The 18,359-nt window shown below is 35.3% G+C and overlaps 2 protein-coding genes across 3 annotated transcripts in view; one reads left to right on the plus strand and one right to left on the minus strand.

The window, feature by feature from the left end:
• Positions 1-18,359, minus strand: part of LOC118182863 (agrin-like) — a 1,858,472-nt gene that overhangs the window by 170,497 nt on the left and 1,669,616 nt on the right. The gene's annotated exons all lie outside the window — the stretch shown is intronic.
• Positions 1-18,359, plus strand: part of LOC118188324 (uncharacterized) — a 36,654-nt gene that overhangs the window by 13,160 nt on the left and 5,135 nt on the right. Inside the window, exons 4-8 of the mRNA XM_085810301.1 lie at positions 5,454-5,557; positions 8,755-8,983; positions 11,275-11,454; positions 12,484-12,657; positions 16,945-17,165. Coding sequence (XP_085666427.1) covers positions 5,454-5,557; positions 8,755-8,983; positions 11,275-11,454; positions 12,484-12,657; positions 16,945-17,165 — 908 coding nt within the window. The remainder of the gene's footprint in view (positions 1-5,453; positions 5,558-8,754; positions 8,984-11,274; positions 11,455-12,483; positions 12,658-16,944; positions 17,166-18,359) is intronic.

Consider the following 18,359-nt stretch of genomic DNA (forward strand, 5'->3'; position numbering starts at 1 on the left):
AAGTCGAACAACAAATTGATGAGAGAGTTTCTGCAGTTGCCAAAGAAATGGAAACGTTAAAGAAATTCGTAGCGACGGCAGGGAGCAAGAATGATGATTTTAAATTCTTACCGATGCCTGCTCGTCCATTTCTGAAGCTATCCACATATGATGGGAAGACATCCTGGCAAGTGTACAAGACCCAGTTTTCTATCGTTGCGGATGCGAATGGATGGGATTCCCAAGCTAAGGCCTGTCATCTCGCCGCTTCTTTAAGAGCCGACGCAGCGGATATCCTTCAGACTCTTCCCGAAAACAAAAGGTTAGATTTCGAAGCTCTGTCCGGCGCTTTGGAGCTGCACTTTGGCGAGAAATGTTTAAAAGACTACAGCAGGCTTCAATTAAAATCCCGTCAACAGAAGCCCACTGAATCACTTCAGGAGCTCGCCACGGATGTTGAAAGGCTGTCACATCACGCCTTTTCGGAGTGCCCGACAGAAACAAGGGAAATCCTGTCCCTGCAATATTTCATCGATGGCATCCGGGATACTGAAATACAAAAAGCTCTACGAATGGCGGATGTAAAAGATTTAAAAAGCGCTCTAGTGTACGCCATGAAATTCGAGGCAGCCCAGCAAGCCACTCGTCGAGACCGCCACCCAGTCAGAGCTGCTCAAGTCCAGGAGCCAGGGGATCAAGTCACCGCTCGTCTAGACGATTTAACTAGACAACTGAACGCCTTGAGACGGAATATTGGTGAGAAGAAACCGACCGTTAAGTGCTGGAACTGCGGTGCTGAAGGACACATACGACGAAACTGCAGAATACCCCAGGGTACGGATGTTAAGACCGCTTCTAACAAGCAGCAGGGAAACTAATTAGTGGCCATCTCGCGGGGCGGAGGTTGCCAGATAATGAAAAGCCCCAGTTTAAAGCGCTTCAGATTTCTGCAGTGAGAGGCGGTAGTAATGGACTTTTCATAATAGAACATATTAACGGAGTCCCCTGCAATATGACGATAGACACAGGAGCCAACGTTACCATCATCCGAAAAGATTTGGCTCAACAACTGGAAAGCAAACTTATCTGGAGGCCGCCCTGTGTTAGAATCGACAATTAGAGAAGATCGACATCAATGGGAAAGTAAATGTTAACATCACGTTTGGAAGTGCCGCTTACCATCACACGGCATATGTAGCAGAGATCACTGATTCTTGCATACTCGGATTGGACTTTCTAAGGAAATACAATTTTTCCTTGGACTTTAAAAATAACGAATTGCATTCTGCGTCTGAGGACATAACGTTATTTGGAATTAATAATGAAGAAGTTAAATCTGTCCATAGAATCATAGCACAAGACAATATCACAATACCGGCAAGAACAGAAATTTTACTCCCTGGATCTATAGCCGAAAACAGAGATTTCCGCTACGGCATCATAGAATATCCCAATAACTGTAATAGCCCGAAAGGAGTACTAGTAGCCTCAACACTCGTCGACCTATCGAGAATGGTTATCCCGGTGAGAGTTGCCAATGTAACTGAGAAGGCGAGAGTTATTAAGAAAGGCGACGTGGTTGCAGCATGTACTCCAGTAACCAGCGTTGAAAGAAAGAGCAATATCCAAGAATCCGTGTCCTCATCAGAGAGCATTACATCGGAGTTATTGCAGAATGCGCAATTGAACGATGAAGAGAAGAATGCTGCCGATCGCGTCATCAAAGATCTTCAAGTTGTTTTCTCCTGCTCGTCTTCTGACGTGGGTCGAACTAGTTTGACACAACATAGAATAGATACCGGCGATCATCCCCCGATCAAGCAACATCCAAGACGTCTACCGTTTGCTAAACAGGAAGAGGTGCGAACACTGTTAAAAGATATGGAAGAAGGCGATGTCATCGAGCCTTCAGCGAGTCCATGGGCATCTCCCATCGTTCTCGTCAGAAAGAAAGACGGCTCAACAAGATTTTGCGTTGACTATCGCCGGTTGAATGAGGTTACGAAGAAAGACAGTTACCCTCTTCCTAGAATTGACGACATTCTAGACACTCTTTCTGCAAGCAAGTGGTTCTCAACACTTCATTTAAAGAGTGGGTATTGGCAGGTAGAAATACAGCCTGAAGACCGAGAAAAGACGGCATTTACTACGGGACAAGGGCTTTGGCAATTCAAGGTGATGCCGTTTGGACTGTGTAATGCGCCGGCAAAATTCGAACGTCTTATGGAGACTGTTTTGAAAGGTCTTTCCTACGAAGCCTGCCTGATATACCTGGACGACATCATCATCGTCGGAAAGAGTTTTGAAGAACATTTAGAAAATCTTAGGAAGGTGCTTCAGAAACTGAAAGAAGCCAATCTGAAGCTGAGTCCGGCTAAGTGCAAATTGTTCCGAAAGGAAGTGACTTACCTGGGACATGTCATCTCTGCAGAAGGTGTGCGCACGGATCCTGAAAAGGTATGAGCGGTTAAATCCTGGAAACGTCCTGAAAATGTCCATCAGCTGAGAAGCTTCCTAGGGCTTTGCACCTACTATAGGAGATTCGTGAAGGACTTTTCTTCCATCGCAAGACCCCTTCACAAGCTGACAGAGAGCAAGCAAACGTTCTTGTGGACAAAAGAATGCGAGGATGCATTTAACAACTTAAAGGAGGCTTTAACATCTGCTCCAATCCTGACGTATCCTCAGCTCGACCGACCATTTATTCTTGACACCGACGCGAGCAATGAAAGTGTCGGTGCTGTTTTGTCCCAAGAAATAGACGGCCAAGAACGTGTAGTGGCCTACTGGAGCAAGTGCCTGTCTAAACCGGAGAGGAATTATTGTGTCACCAGGAAAGAGTTGCTCGCCATAGTCAAAGCCGTAGAACAGTTCCATCACTATCTATATGGCAGAAAATTCCTGCTCCGCACCGATCATGCATCATTGACCTGGCTTTTAAATTTCAAGAATCCTGAGGGTCAAATAGCCGGCTGGATACAGAGACTCCAAGAATATGACATCACTATCCGTCATCGTAAGGGATCATCACACGGAAACGCCGACGCCCTGTCTAGAAGATCTTGCCAAGAAAGCTGCCGATATTGTTCCAGGGTGGAAGCGAAATACGAGCTGCTGACTCCGGTCGCAAGACAAATTACAACATCAACATCGGCTGATCGAGAACCGTGGAGTGATGATGAAGTCAGGAAAGACCAGCTGGAAGACCGCGACATTAAACCGATAATTGATTTAATGGAGTCATCAACCAGAAAACCTACCTGGCAGGACATTTCTATCTGTAGTCCTACAACCAAACAGTATTGGGCACTCTGGGATTCACTTCACATTCGAAACGGCGTCTTATACCGGAAATTTGAATCGGATGATGGGAAGACGTTCCGATGGCAGCTGATACTTCCAAGATCCCGCATTCCTGATGTCCTTAAAGAACTACATGACAGCCCTACGGGAGGTCACTTTGGAATAATGAAGAGCTTACAGAGAGTTCGTGAGCCCTTTTACTGGAATAATGCAAAGGATGACGTGCAAAAGTGGTGCCGATCCTGCGATGCCTGTGCAGGTCGGAAAGGACCGAAGAGACGCAGCCGAGGCAAGCTGCAACGTTACAACGTAGGGGCGCCTTTTGAACGTATCGCCTTTGACATCTTAGGACCTCTGCCACGAACTGCTGATGGCAACAAATACATACTCGTTGTCATTGATTACTTCACCAAGTGGCCTGAAGCGTACCCTGTTCCTGATCAAGAGGCTGTCACAGTAGCTGAGGTAATGATACAGCACTGGATTTCCAGGTTCGGAGTGCCTCTTCAGTTACATTCCGATCAGGGAAGGAATTTTACCTCGGCAGTAATCAAAGAACTATGCAAACTACTCGGCATTGACAAAACTCAAACGACGCCATTGCATCCCCAGTCGGACGGCATGGTAGAGAGGTTCAATCGAACCATCCTTAATAACCTCTCATTAGTGGTTTCCAGAAACCAACAGGACTGGGACAAGAAATTACCACTCTTTTTACTGGCTTACCGCAGTGCTGTCCACGACACTACCGGCTATTCTCCATCACAAATGCTCTTCGGTCGTGATCTTCGTCTGCCTTGTGATCTATTGTTTGGCCGCCCTCCGGATGCTCCTTCATCGTCTGAGGAATATATTCAAGATCTCCAGGCCCGGTTTGAAGTGATGCACAACTTTGCACGAGAGCGAGTCAACTTGGCGACGGAGAAGATGAAGACCCGATACGACACAAGAGCTACTGAACATCAATTCCACGAAGGAGACAAGGTGTGGTTGTGGAATCCGACTCGACGGAAAGGACTTTGTCCGAAATTACAGTCACCTTGGGATGGCCCGTACACAGTCCTAAACAGGCTGAATGACGTCGTGGTTCGGATTCGTAAGTCTTCGAACTCTAAACCTAAAGTCGTTCATTACGACAGGTTAGCACATTACTATGGCCATAGTACATAATGTAAATAATTGTAAATAGTATAAGACCATGGTCCTTTTTGTTTATAAATGTGTATTTGATTTGATTTGTATTTAGTATTTGATTTGCATTTAGTATTTGATTTGTATTTAGTATTTGATTTGTATTTAGTATTTGTTTTGTATTTAGTATTTGATAGCATTTGATTTGTTCAAGTTAGTTATTGCATTTATTGTTTATATTGTTTGATATTGTAATGTAATGTTTATGCCTCAGTTGCATTTATGCCACAGTTGTAAATTTAGCTTCCTGTCCAGGGATTGTACTGCCCGGGACGTGCAGTCCTTGGGAAGGGGGCAGTGTTACGAATTTGGTATTTAAAAAGCTAATATTAGTTCAATTATAAATTAATTTGTTTTATTTCTCGCGCAGTGCAGCGCGTGACGAATATTAAAAGAAAGCTAAGCCGGAAAATTGAAAATACAAGAGCGCGTGCATTAAATAAATAAATATCTCTTTTTGATTTCGAGAAAGTACTGGAAAATTCTAGCGCGTGATTTTAAAATCTTATAAAAGGAGGAAAACATCTCAGTTTGTAGTAGTTGCTTAGTTTGTTGTTGTTTAAAAAAACTACTGTTGTTGATTGTAGCGAATTCGTGGATTAGCGTTCTTTAGCTGTTTTGAATTACGTTCTATTGGACATTTGAGTAGTTAAAAGAAAACTACTGTGAGATATTGTAATACTGCGTGATAATTGGAGAAAATTTAAGCATTTTTGTTGTGATAATAATAAATTTTTGTTCATTTTTTTTCATCGGACTTGTGCATTCATTTCATAACGAACCCGTACGCACGCAACAGTATATAGAATATTTAGTTATAATAAGTAACATTCAATGCAAGACATGTTTATAAATTACTTAAATATTATTTCAGAAAAATGTTTAAATTTTATCTGATGCTAAGGGAAATTCAAACTGAGTACTTCGTACGGTAAATTTATCTCTTCCAAAAAAGTGACTCTAATTTATATTCTTTGCAGAGCCAAGACATCCTATATTTTCAAGTGTGTTTTGTAGACACATTAGTACAGAAGCTTTCGGACCAAGGAAGCCGAAATGGTTTAAAGCTCTTACTACAGCTGAAGTATGTCAGAAGCTATAGAAATTTTTAATTATTTTCTTGAGTAAATATGGTTTATTGCATACTATCAAATTAAATTTATGTATTCTAGACACTTTTTCTTTAGAATTATGTGGATTTTTGCAAAGTGTCCCAATAAGACGTATGATTATAAATCGTGAAAAATTAGCTGTCAAACTTTTATAACTTAGAATCACATGAGACCACGATTTTATTGCATGGTTAAAGCTGAAATCGAAAATACCTCTTCGATTTGCTTACCCGAAAATTATCATTTAAATACTCTCAGGAATGTATATCTTTATCATGCTAAATATTTTATGAAAGCAATTTGTAATATGTGACAAATCCAAGACATGACTATATTAAATAGAATTCAGTAGAATTCAGGTCTGTTTATTCTATTCTGGGAAATTTCATTTCACGTTCATAATTCAATATTGATTATAAATATGATGTACAAGAATGTCTAAAAAACGCGAGAACGTTATTCGACATATTCAACAGTTTACAAGGTACAATTTAATTGAAATGGTTTCGATGCATCGTTTTGTTTATAAGGTGATATGAGACTTCAAATTCTTCTAACATCATTTACAAAGGTCATGACTCATTTTCAATACAATCCTTAGGTAAATAATCAATACAATAACCAGGTAAATGAAAGAATATTAATGTAGTTAACAAGCCTTCAGTGTAAAGTAATGTTTGTAGGCGTCAGGTGTGTGAGAAAAATCGCATAAAAATGGAATAAATGGAAGCAAAAGGTCAAAGGCAAGGAAAGTTCGGGAAACGCTTTCCTGCCTGTTATGACTTTATGAAACTTGCGGAATGCAAATGTGATAAGAAACTATACCGAGAAACGCTTCCTCTTAGACATTAGTAAGAACTCTCGGAAGTAAACTGCAGTAGGGAAGATTTCAAAAGCGTAACCTTCTTTATAATATTGTTACGAATGTGTATATAAATAGATGATTGTAGTGAATTATATGTGAAATTTTTGTATTTTTTTTTGTTTAATGTAATTTAAGAAAATAACCTATGCTGTAAAAGTAAGAATATAAGGGCAAGTCCATTTAACATTGAGTAAATGGGTATCTCGGTAATTTTGGCGAGATATTTCCAAGCTGGCAACGGTTTTGGCGACTTTTAGTAAATGTAATTGATCACTATATTTACTGCAACCATAGTTCGAATTTAACATTGCTTTGCAGTAATTTTGAGAAGGAGAAAATACTAGAAATATCTCCGCGGCCGATGGAAAGGTACACAAAGCCGGAGTGAGCATCTCCTCCCAGTAGCTATTGTTGTTGCAATATGTTAGTACAGAGTGAAATGATATCTTCTTTATATGCCCTTTGCATTGCGTTGTATTTAAAGATCTTAGTAGTTTGAAGTTTAAAGACTGCTTATACTCTGTGACACTGTGAACACCTGTACGAATATTTCTATGGAAAATTACAGAGTTCTGAAATATTTTTTTTGATAAAAGTAAATTTTATTAACCTATTATCGGACCTGTGCATTCAGTCTATTATGAACCCGTACGCATGCAATAATGTTTTCATTTAACGAAAAGATATTCTAGCTTAAGTTTTCGCCAAAATTATGACATGTTGCGAGTAGTATGCGAAACAGATCTCTGAATGCTAAAACGCTGCGGATGAAAATAAGTCGCAAATTTGTGTTCTGGAAAAAAGCATTTCTCGGAACATTATCTGATTTCATCCGTAGGTCTAATAAGGCCATTTAAACGTTCCTTAAGTAAAAATCGTGCGTAGTGGTTCAATACGTGTCACGTTATTGTAATACGTATTACTTGACATTATTGAACAATTCAGACGAGAGCACGTACCCACGAATGTCGTTCTCATATTTCATAGCGCGTGATATGTCTCATAATAAGTACTCAAACTGTTGCCTGTTTACGTCATTGAAAATGGAATTGTATTCATGAGTTGCAAACTATGTAATACTGAATTGAAATGAACACTTCCAGTGATGCCTGGTTGATTTGAATGCACTCAAGGTAACTTTCAAGAGTTTCTGCATCACCTCAACTAATTTCACATGGCTGAATAAGAACAAATCGATTTATTTCAAATCTGACTATGTGTAAGCAGAGAGGGTATCACAGAGCGTGCATCATGGGGTTCTGTTTTCATGTCACTGGATGTCAAGGGTTTTGAAGTCCTGTATATCCTGAATAAAAAAAAAAAAACGGTGTACCTAAGCTATTCTAACGGTATTCTATTTCTTCTAAACTCTCGAATATGCCATGCAGTATTGTCGTACTTTTTTTTTTTTTTTTCGTACATGCAGCGTTTTTTAATTCTTCATCTCCGAATAATTTTAGAATTAGAGTCATTTGGTCATTTGCCTAAAAATGAGAAGATTATAAGAAGCATATCAGAATGAAAAAATAGGTAGTTTGAGGTTTAAATGAAGATAGATCGTGTTAAACAATAAAATGGAACTTTCGCAATATGTATTAGCATTAACTATTGTTAAAATTAAGTCTATTAACTTCTCATGAACAAGATACTAAAAAAAATGGACTGTTTGAGACTACTATAATTTTGCTCCTTATTTTACTAACATGTAAACACATATTTTAATAATTTACTACTGTGCTTATTTCTGTTCAAATGGTATTCGACTATGGCTAATCCCTTATGAATCATGAATATTGTGTATGATAAATCAAAAAAGTCTTTTATAATGTAAGACCAAATTAACTATATATAGTAATAGTATCAAAATCCAAAAAAAATAGTTTAACTTCAACACAAATCCTCTATTTATGCAATCTGAATACAATACATACACAGCATTTAATATTATGCAAAATAAAGCAACCTCAGTTTACTCAAATTTTGAATGAAACTCCATCGATTTGGCATATTTCCTTTTTAAGTTGTCTTATCAGGATTTTATGGCATTTCGTGTATTATAAAATAAGTATTTTATGCTTCAGGTTCCTACATTACGATGCCTAATCGAGATAATTTGTTTTTTATTGTGGGAAAGAAATTTAAAATATATTTTAAAAGCCAAAATATAGTTATGCTGCAAAACTAGCTGTAGTGATTTATTTTTTAAATAAAATACTTTGCTTTATTTATACTGGGCTATTTGTATCCAAATGAGAGCCAAATATTCACGAACATATGTTTAAAATGTTGAAATTTCCTCTGCAGCTTTATCTTTTCAAAGACATTATGAGTTATGTAGAAGTTGGGCGCGAAAGCGTGTTTCGGTTCGATGACTTCTTGGAAGCCCTTCAAGATTTTGACTCTTCCATAACTCGAGAAGAAGTAGTAGATGTTCTCGACAGCATGGAAAAGAATGAATTTGAAGAACTGGATTTTGGAAAATTCCTCTTCCTTTTAGCTTACAGGGACCGGCAGGCTGATCCTGATAATGCAGGTCAATTTCATTAAAATATATAAACATTTCTTCATTCTATTCTTTCTAAAAGAGAACTCTGTTCTTCAATTCGGGTGTATATATATCTTAAGATGATATTTGAATTTGCTTAGATTTTATTTTAATAAATATTGCCACTGAATTGAGTTTTGAAAGACTTGAAGTAATAGTTCAAAGTTAATTTTAATCAATGAAAATAAATGTGTTATCTTTTGATAATACTTACATATGTAATTTTGACACCTCTTGTGAATTAATATAGAAAAATATACATTTTCACCGCACTTGAATGTAAAAAAATAACTATAAATATATAGTGCTGCGATAATATGTTCCAAGATTTACCGTGGATGCGTGAAACCATGAATAACTGCAAACGATGTACTAAGTAGGATATTAATGTAACAGGCACTATTATGCTTAATTGATACATTATGTAAGCAAGACGTTACCAATATTAAAAAAAAATTAACAAAAATATATACTATTCTTAACAGTGTATTATATACTGCGTTACTATACACTATAATGCAAAATAATATGTAATCTATAATATGTTCTTTCTCCTGTGAAAATAAGGGATTTTGACGTTTAAATTTAATCCGTAAAATACCATCAGAAAGAATGCATTTTTTACAGCATAGCATACCCTTTCGTAAGATGATACAGGAAGTATTAATTTTTCTAGAATTACCAGCAAACTAGTAGCTTTTCCAAATATTTATAATATTACTAGACTTATGGTAGGAAGGGGGCGTTTGTAGTAAATTAATGAGAACAGGAAAAATCCCAGAAAAAAGAGGAAAATAATATCTAAACAAGAAATATGAGTACTGAAACAGTAAAAGTCAAATGCGTTCTGCCCACTACTACTATAAGATTGTTTACCAACATATTTATAAATTTTAAAAACTTAGGGTGTGGGATTAAAATCTGAGGATTTTTTTGTACCATGAAACTACACTTTCTAACATTCATTCATAACATTTCCATAGTAATGCATCATATGTAGTTGCATCAACCTCAAATGGTTGTGAAGTTGCGTAGAAAAATAGTACTTAGGGTTTATTTATATTATTTCCGTTATATTACGAGTTATTGTTACATCGCTGTATCCCTGGAATCCCCAACTCTGTCGCCCCAATCAGCAGATAAGTAAAATTACAAGAATGCTGAATCAGCGGATAATGAGGCAAACCAATACAAAATTATCTGTTTAATGCACCTTTTTTGACTGGTACAAGTAGAAGCTAGGCCAGGACCTCTGTACTACCACATAAAATTGAGGTATTGCTGAAAATAGCTAACTGTTGAGATTCTGGCTCAATTTTGAGGAAGAACATCCTGGAGGATGGTTCGAGGGTCTCCCATCCTTCTTCAACTACCATCAACCTCTTGAAAAGACTTTCGGCTTGCCGTTTGATTTAAGTGTTCCCACGCTGCTCGGCCACGATACGCGTACAAGCTTCCATGCCTTCTCCAGGATTCGAATCTGGGCTCATTGGTATGGCAGTTAGTGTCACGACGCCTGCAATATAATCTGTTCAAACGTAGTTAACTGCGTGTACATTTGACTTAATAAGTAAGTAAAATTCTGCCTGACAAGTCGGCCCACCATTGGCCGATTAACTAAGACCATTGAACATCAGCAATGAGGCCTGATTTCGAATTTTCAAGAGTGGCTGGCTGCTTGAACTATTACATACTTTTCCCCAAGTGTAATGTAAATACTTTTCCGAATTCAGCAAAACAAACAGTTTGACAGATCATAATTTAATTTAGACAGAGCTATGGGGTCTAGATTTTATTTAACTTTAAGTAATAGCTTAGAAACAGAAATAGAACTACAAAAATGATTTTAAGCAATCCAACGTGTAGACTGCCTTTCCGATTAAAAAGCAAGTAATTTTGAGGATGGGGATTATTATTTTTTTCTAGCTTAGGATTATTTTACTCGATGTTCACTTAGATACGAACATATATGAAACCATGTGGAGAAAACGATTCTTTTCATTAGTATAGCCTTACAATCAGTGATAAATATGGAATGGTAAAAATTTTAAAATCCATAAGAATTCCGTTTTTTTTTTTTTTTTTTTTTTTTTTTTTTTTTTAGATCAACTCCGCGTATCGCATGTAGAAGTCAAAAATATAAATGTTATGGAGATTAAATTAGAACGGTGTGAAAATAAAATGATTAAGCGAATCACTGAGCAAGGAGTGTTCTAAAGTTAGAAATAAAATGAAAAATCTGATTGAAATTTAAAGAAAACCATATCATTCTCTCGTAGATGATGTCGAGAAAAAACTTTCTTCTCGAATCGTAACACAACGACAAAGTCTGATCCTTTCTGCCATTGCTTACTTCGTACTGATAGCTAGTCCAGAGGAGATAGAACGATATTACATACAGAACACACGTCGCAAGAGTACAGTTCTTCATCGACATTTAGAAGCGACAAGACTTCAAGGTATGCTGCATTTGGGTATACCCTCTTTTAGACTGCAAATGATTGTATTGTTACAAGGATTACAGCAATGCAAAATATAAAAGCATATATGCATTTTATTAATAAAAAAATAAAAACGAAATTGCATTTTATAAATTACTCGCTTTTTATAAATAAAAAATAAAAGCATGCAATTTATACAAAATGATGCATAATCATCTTTTTTGTCCATATATATTGAAAAATAAGGAAGGAAAAATAATTTAGTGGGAAATAAATTAAATTTTTTATATAATTAAAATACACTAATTTATTAAAATTATTTACCCTTACTAGAAATTACTGGAGTTTACTATACACTTTTTGTCCAAAGTATATTGGCATATGTTTGCATCGTTTCGGTTCGTAATTTGTTTGCGTATTTAGGCTATTTTTAGTTTCTTTATTTGTGCCATTTATAGTTATTTATACCTCTTTATTTTTGGCATCAATATTAAGGGTTCCCATGTGGCGCAAATCTTCAACATCCGCAACTTTAATGCAGGACATTAAGTTGACCATTTCTGTAGCAATCTGAGAATCTGCCTTTCGTGTGTTTTCCGTCACATAATCCACGATTTTAACATACGTATTTTCAGCGGTCACATTTACACTGCGGCCTGGTCTGGATCATCTTCGAGTAGAATACTCTCCTGTATAAACATCACATTCAACCTTTTTAACTGTAGCATAAGTAAGTTTTGTATCATCACAGAATACTAACAATACGTTCGGAAATATTTATTCGTATTATGATTTATTTATTAAATTATTATTACTGAGTGACAACATTTAAGAGCCTCTCAAAACTTCAGCTAATAACAGTTGCTATATATGATTTTCTTTTTATACTTCTCCAGGACATTATAATTTTCTTTGGACTTAAATTAGGATAATGTAATTTTATTTTTTCTTTAAACGTGGCTTTTTTAATTTTTAATTGCAACTTTCTGTCTGAGAAGTATGTGACTCATTTAACACAATGAAACGAGAACTAATTCTATAAAATAGGGCTAACCGACAGACAAATGGAAGTCAAGCAACGGAAGGCAAGAGCAGAATTGCTCCCACTTTTTGCTGCGACTGGTTCCCCTTATGCTGCTCCAGTACCATTCGTGCCTCGTTTTAGAAAAACGAAAATTTACAAAGAAATGACGAAACGCAAACTTACTTCACCTAAGTCAGGTAAGAGTTGCGTTTATAAACTTATCTTCCGACAGTAAATTAAAATACAAATCCTATGCATATAAAGAAAGCAAGAATAAGTTTAAAACAGCAGAAATATGAGTTTCATTTCAAACCAGCTGTTGCGGTATATTTTTCATAAAAAATGTGTATGTACCTTGTATATCTAATATGTATCAAAGGAAGACGCTGTCTCTGTGTGTCTTTCGCTCGTGCTGCGCGTACGCTAATAAATACGAAATTTGGCTCTTGTCTAGATACACCCAGGGCTACGAAATTTGGTACATAGGGTGTATCTAGACAAGACCCAGTGCACCTCGAAGCGATTTCTCAAAATACGAATGAGTTTTTGTAAAAGTTTACAATTGGGTGCCCGTTGGTTTTGGCGATTCTTTTTTGACGCCAAGATTGGCGGCAGGAAGGCACAATTTCAAGATGGCCCCTACACTAAATCAAAATAAGAAGTCAAAGAATTGCACAAACTCTATTTGTATGTACACATCGATCTATTTTCCCATGTAAAAAATTCCATTTAAAAAAATTAGCCAAAACAAAGTTAAAACTATCATGGTAACCAGAAAAATGAGGTTTCATCGCAAAAATTCAACAAAATTTGTCGCTAATCGAAGGGGCATCCACTTCTACACTAGAGCCGAATTTTTAAAATTTTTTATTTTATGTTTTTTGATGAAATCGCATTATATCAGCAACAATGTCACGCAGCCATTGTTGCTGATATATCACTGGCTGTATCATATTTCACTATAATGTTCCTGATATCAGCACTATTGCCACTCGGAAAAATGAGGGCAATAATTCTGTACAGTTTTTAAATTTAACGTTTCTCTTGGATATTAGACGTTTGTCGACAGAAGGCAACGGGAAGTTGACTAATTTATTTGTTAGGATAATTAATATTTTTATTAAGGGATATTACTTATTTCATTGCACTGTTTTATATGAAATACGTTTTTATTAATTTTTTGATAAAGTTGTTCTACAGAAAATTCTGTGCAGATTTTAAATTTAATGTATTTTCCCCTTTAGCCATTTTTTCTGGTACATTTTTAAAAGCCAGACGAAGGCTGGCCGCATCGCGGCTAGTTATCAATAAAGATAGTCACTCAGACATTTCATTACACATGTTACTACAAGGTTAATTCTTTCGTTTGCAATAAATAAAGAAACATATCATTATTGTTCTCGGTTAATGAATGCCAATATATCAGTTGATAAATGCATGTGAATTAGAACTTCATTTAAAAACATAAAATTCGTATTATGAGTATCGGCTTTGAACATTTCTAGATTACAATAAAATATTACATGATAAAAAAATGAGGGCATAATTTTAAAGGCGTTTGCCAGGTTACGATTTAGTATTAAGCGGCTGAAATGCTTTATACTGAAAATTTCTTTAGAAAAGTTACTATCTAACATATGCAAGTCGCTACGATATAGAATCGAAAAAAAATATTTACCATATATATATATATATGTATATACTAATACTGCAGGGGGAGTAATTTAATTTAAATTTAAGTTGTTTTGATTCCTTTACATAGTTGTTATTAGCAGTACATTGGATATTTCTAGCCATGTAAGCATAACAACATATATGCTAAAATAAAATGTGGGAACCGTTTTATGGACACATTTGAGAAGAAATGAAATTATGAAAGCATTACTTTTAAGTATGAAATTTATTGATGCCAGCAAATTCGAATAATTTTAATCAGTATTCTAATAACATTTTCGCTTTGAATTACATATTTCATGAGACATCTTATAGAGTCGTATATTCGTATAGCATAAGCTAACGAGAGTTAACATATAGTGTGAGGAATTATCCTCAGATCTTAAGTACGGAAAAGTCCAAAGAAGGGTGTAAGAAACCATTTATTAACTTAATATAAATTTCACAGTTAACACCGACTCGCGCTTACAGAAGCCAATACTTTTGGTAAAAGTCGGCGTAAACAAGCTTAATGGCTAGAAGCGCTCAACGTCACAGAAATCTAATCGCTAGTAAATCAAAAATAACAACATGGCCTTCAGGCAGGCAGAATACGCTCTAAAACATCTTCAAAAACATTTCCTTAAATAAAATTTCCTTCTACTTATTTGAATATACGCCTGCTAACTGATTAACATTTGGGCAAGAAAGCCTGGGTTGAAAACGAGAATAAAAAGAAAGTTGCTGTAAAAAATTAAGAGTTAGATAAATTAAATGAATCCCCACAATGTAATAAATCAACTTAGTATAACTTGACGAAATTTTCGGCTTACCTTCAATTACGGTACGCTTTCATTTTGACCGCAACTTAATTAATGGAAAAAATCGGCATTTGAAGTTTTTTTCAATAAAATATTCTTAGTTTAAATTTATTTTGGTTGCAGGTTTAAAAGGCCTCAAAAAGTACTTTTCTTTGTTATTTTACATAATTACATGTCCTTGGAGTAATAGTTGCCTTGCTGACGCTAAAGGTGCAGATAATGAGTGATAAACTCATTAAAGGATAATTTCATGGCTAATATCCATATCGAATATATATCATAGGAAGCTTTTATGCTAGAAGCGGTCGAGAGCTTTCTCCACGTCCAGCATAAAGAACACTATGACCTGTTGATCATAAATTGGTGGACTGACGAACTCGTCCAATAATACAGAAAAACTGCATAGTGGGGGTTGATAGACCTAGTAAAGTTTTTAACTTTGGAATTATCTTTACCAGCCTTTGGGATGAATATCCCAGCGGCATGTTTCCATACCTCGAGTTGATAAATAGTATTGAGACAAGCATAGTACACATTGCACTATTTTGAAACAACGTTCCCAGACAGGGATTTAAGTCTTTTATGTAATTAATGTTTAAAATGTAAAGAATAATTTTTAATGATCGATATGACAGCCTGACATAAGTCGGCATCATGATTCCCATGACCTTTTCGTAAAGTTTTCAGAGATATTCATTCCAGTTCCTCTTCCACCACTTTCTAGAGGCCATCAGTTGTAATGGGTTTGTTCTTAAAGAGAGCTATTTATAAGAGATAATTTATAATTCCATAGGTCAAACCTTAGGTAAGTTTATAAGAATAAATTGAAAACCTATATATTCAACAAATGATTCAGTCTTCATTTTCTCAAGGAATGCAGTGGCACTTTTCAGAGTATAAAAACTTGCTTTGTTTTGATGAAGTTTCACCCCTTGAAAGTCATTCGCATAAAGAGATGGAATTTCTTTTGTAAACATCGAATACTAAGATGATTTTAACATTTTTAGCACTCTTCTCTTTAATTTCCCATTCTAAGAGAATTCTTTAACGATCATAAAAGCCTTACTGAAATTTCCTTTATATTGTTGCGACCAGGTTTATATATATATATATATATATATATATATAAACCTATATATTTTTTCTTTCCGTTTTCTATAGTAAATAGATCTATTTATGTTTCATTCATTTAAGTAAACCATGCTCATCAGCGGTCACAATGTTTTTAAATTTATTTCCTGCTATATAGTTCTCATAAATGATTCTAAAAATCATTCTGCGTTGAGCTTCGGTGAACGCTACGGAGCAAAATGTTTTCTAGCTTTTCTAAGTTGTAAATCTTGGTTTATTATTTTACTTATTATTACTGCAGATATATTTAAAGGCTTTGCAATTAATTTATGCAATCGACATATTTGCTGTTGTAACCAACGATTTAACTTTAGAAGCATTAGGAACAGCACATACATTTTCTCGCGTATTCGTTTGGCGTCTTCTTTCCATGTTTCTACATGGAAACTGACTGACGGTTTTTCCCTTTCCGATTAATAATGGTGCTTATGTATGACTTCGAACTTAATTCTATACAGTTCACAACAGTTTTCAGTTATAAAATAGGAATATTTCGTTTCAGAAAGCGCAGAAACTTTTCCTTCAATCCACAGCTTGTTTACATGCTAAATTTTGAAAGAATAAAATAGTACCAGACGATATTTCTCGTTTCAAATAATGAGCTGTTATCAGAAATGCGTACTCCAAATGATATGCTATTTTTAATTCTTTATAGAAATCGTTTTAAAAATATATATACTGTCTCCGTAAAATAAATTTTACTTTTTAATTTTTTCTTACAATTTTCAAATTTTAAAATCCTACTCAGTTTAAATCCTAGGGCGGCTTAAATACGAAGTAATACGATAATTATAATCCTGAGAATTTTATATACAAATGTTTTCTAGCTTATATATATGTATAACTTTAGAGAAAGCATGCTTTTATTTGAATTTCCAGCTATGCCATTCGCAAAAAAGCCAATTGTTCGACCAATAAAGCCTATAAAAATGAAACGTGAATTCGGAGATAAAATTGGCAATAAAACAGAAGAAGATGAAATTTATGATCAGATGAACTACGGAAGAATACCCATGCCACAGATGAAAATGCCAGCAAAACTTCTTAAAGAAATGAGGACGAAATGTACAGTTGAACTAAAAGATTATATAACTGAGAAGGTATGTTGCGTTCAAATTAACATTCTCAGAACGATTATATAAATTATGCTGCATCAGCATTAATATTTCTAAGAAAGATATACTTTTATTAATCTATTAATACATTAGAACATAGCGAAAGTAATTTATAACAGTTTTTTTTTGTTTGATTTATTTTAATTATGAGAAAACACTAGAGAGCTACCTGCTTAAGGACAGCAATGACGTGGAAGACTTTCTAAGGGACCATGGCTCATGTACAAGGTACACATGGGAAAAACTACGAAAAATGCTCATGCAGCCAGTCCTTTCCCCGAGATTAGAACCCCGGATTCAACTATTATGGTTCAGTGACTCTACCGCTTGGCCATTGGTTAGCTAGTAATTCGAGTAAAGAGTTTTTAGAAAAATGCTATTGATAATAATTACGTCTGCTACTCATTCTAGTGATCTTTATAATTATGTTTCTTTTCAAATTTTCGTAATAAATTAAATAAAAAAATTACTTAGCTGCATGAATCTCCATATTTAATCGTTCATTATACAAAATTATATTTTCTCTCCCCTACCTTTTGTCAAAAAGTTTAGTTTAAGCAACATAATGAAGATGAGCTTCGCGCAAAATATATCTGTATCATGTATTCTAGAAATCTGATTAATTGTCGTGATAAGATTAAATTTCTAAATTTTGGAAAGGTCTCTCTTTTATCTCATAAATAAAATGAATTATTGCAATCCGACCGAAAGTGAATACTTTGAATAGAAATCCTTGCGTCTAGGGCAGTAGTCTCAAACTCGAGATGCGCATGCGGCCAAGGAAATTTCCTCACTATTCTCGTGTTTCCAGTTTAGATTAAAAGTAAGTTATCCAGTGATTAATTCAACATACTGGAATGACCGGAAATCAATTTTAGTCAAAAGTGTAATATTTAATTTACGAAGGAATCCACTATGAGCTCTGCTGTTATTAGGACGTTATACCTGCTTAATTTATAGATGAAACTTCGTTTTGATACGTTAGATATATTGCTCTGCATTTGATACGTGAGATAGATTGCTCTGCATTTTACACTTTGAATTCTATATATTTCCGAGGTACGATTGAAAGAAATCACAGTTACCTTACCCAATGTGCAATTTGAACCGATAAATAAAGTTACTGCTAAACATTATAATTTAGTGCATAATAAACAACTTGAATTCCACGTTCGTTAG

This window comes from Stegodyphus dumicola, chromosome 2 (assembly GCF_044657685.1).
Source record: "Stegodyphus dumicola isolate Sdum_Otavi_A_Nest chromosome 2, ASM4465768v1".
Taxonomy (NCBI): Eukaryota; Metazoa; Arthropoda; class Arachnida; order Araneae; family Eresidae; genus Stegodyphus; species Stegodyphus dumicola.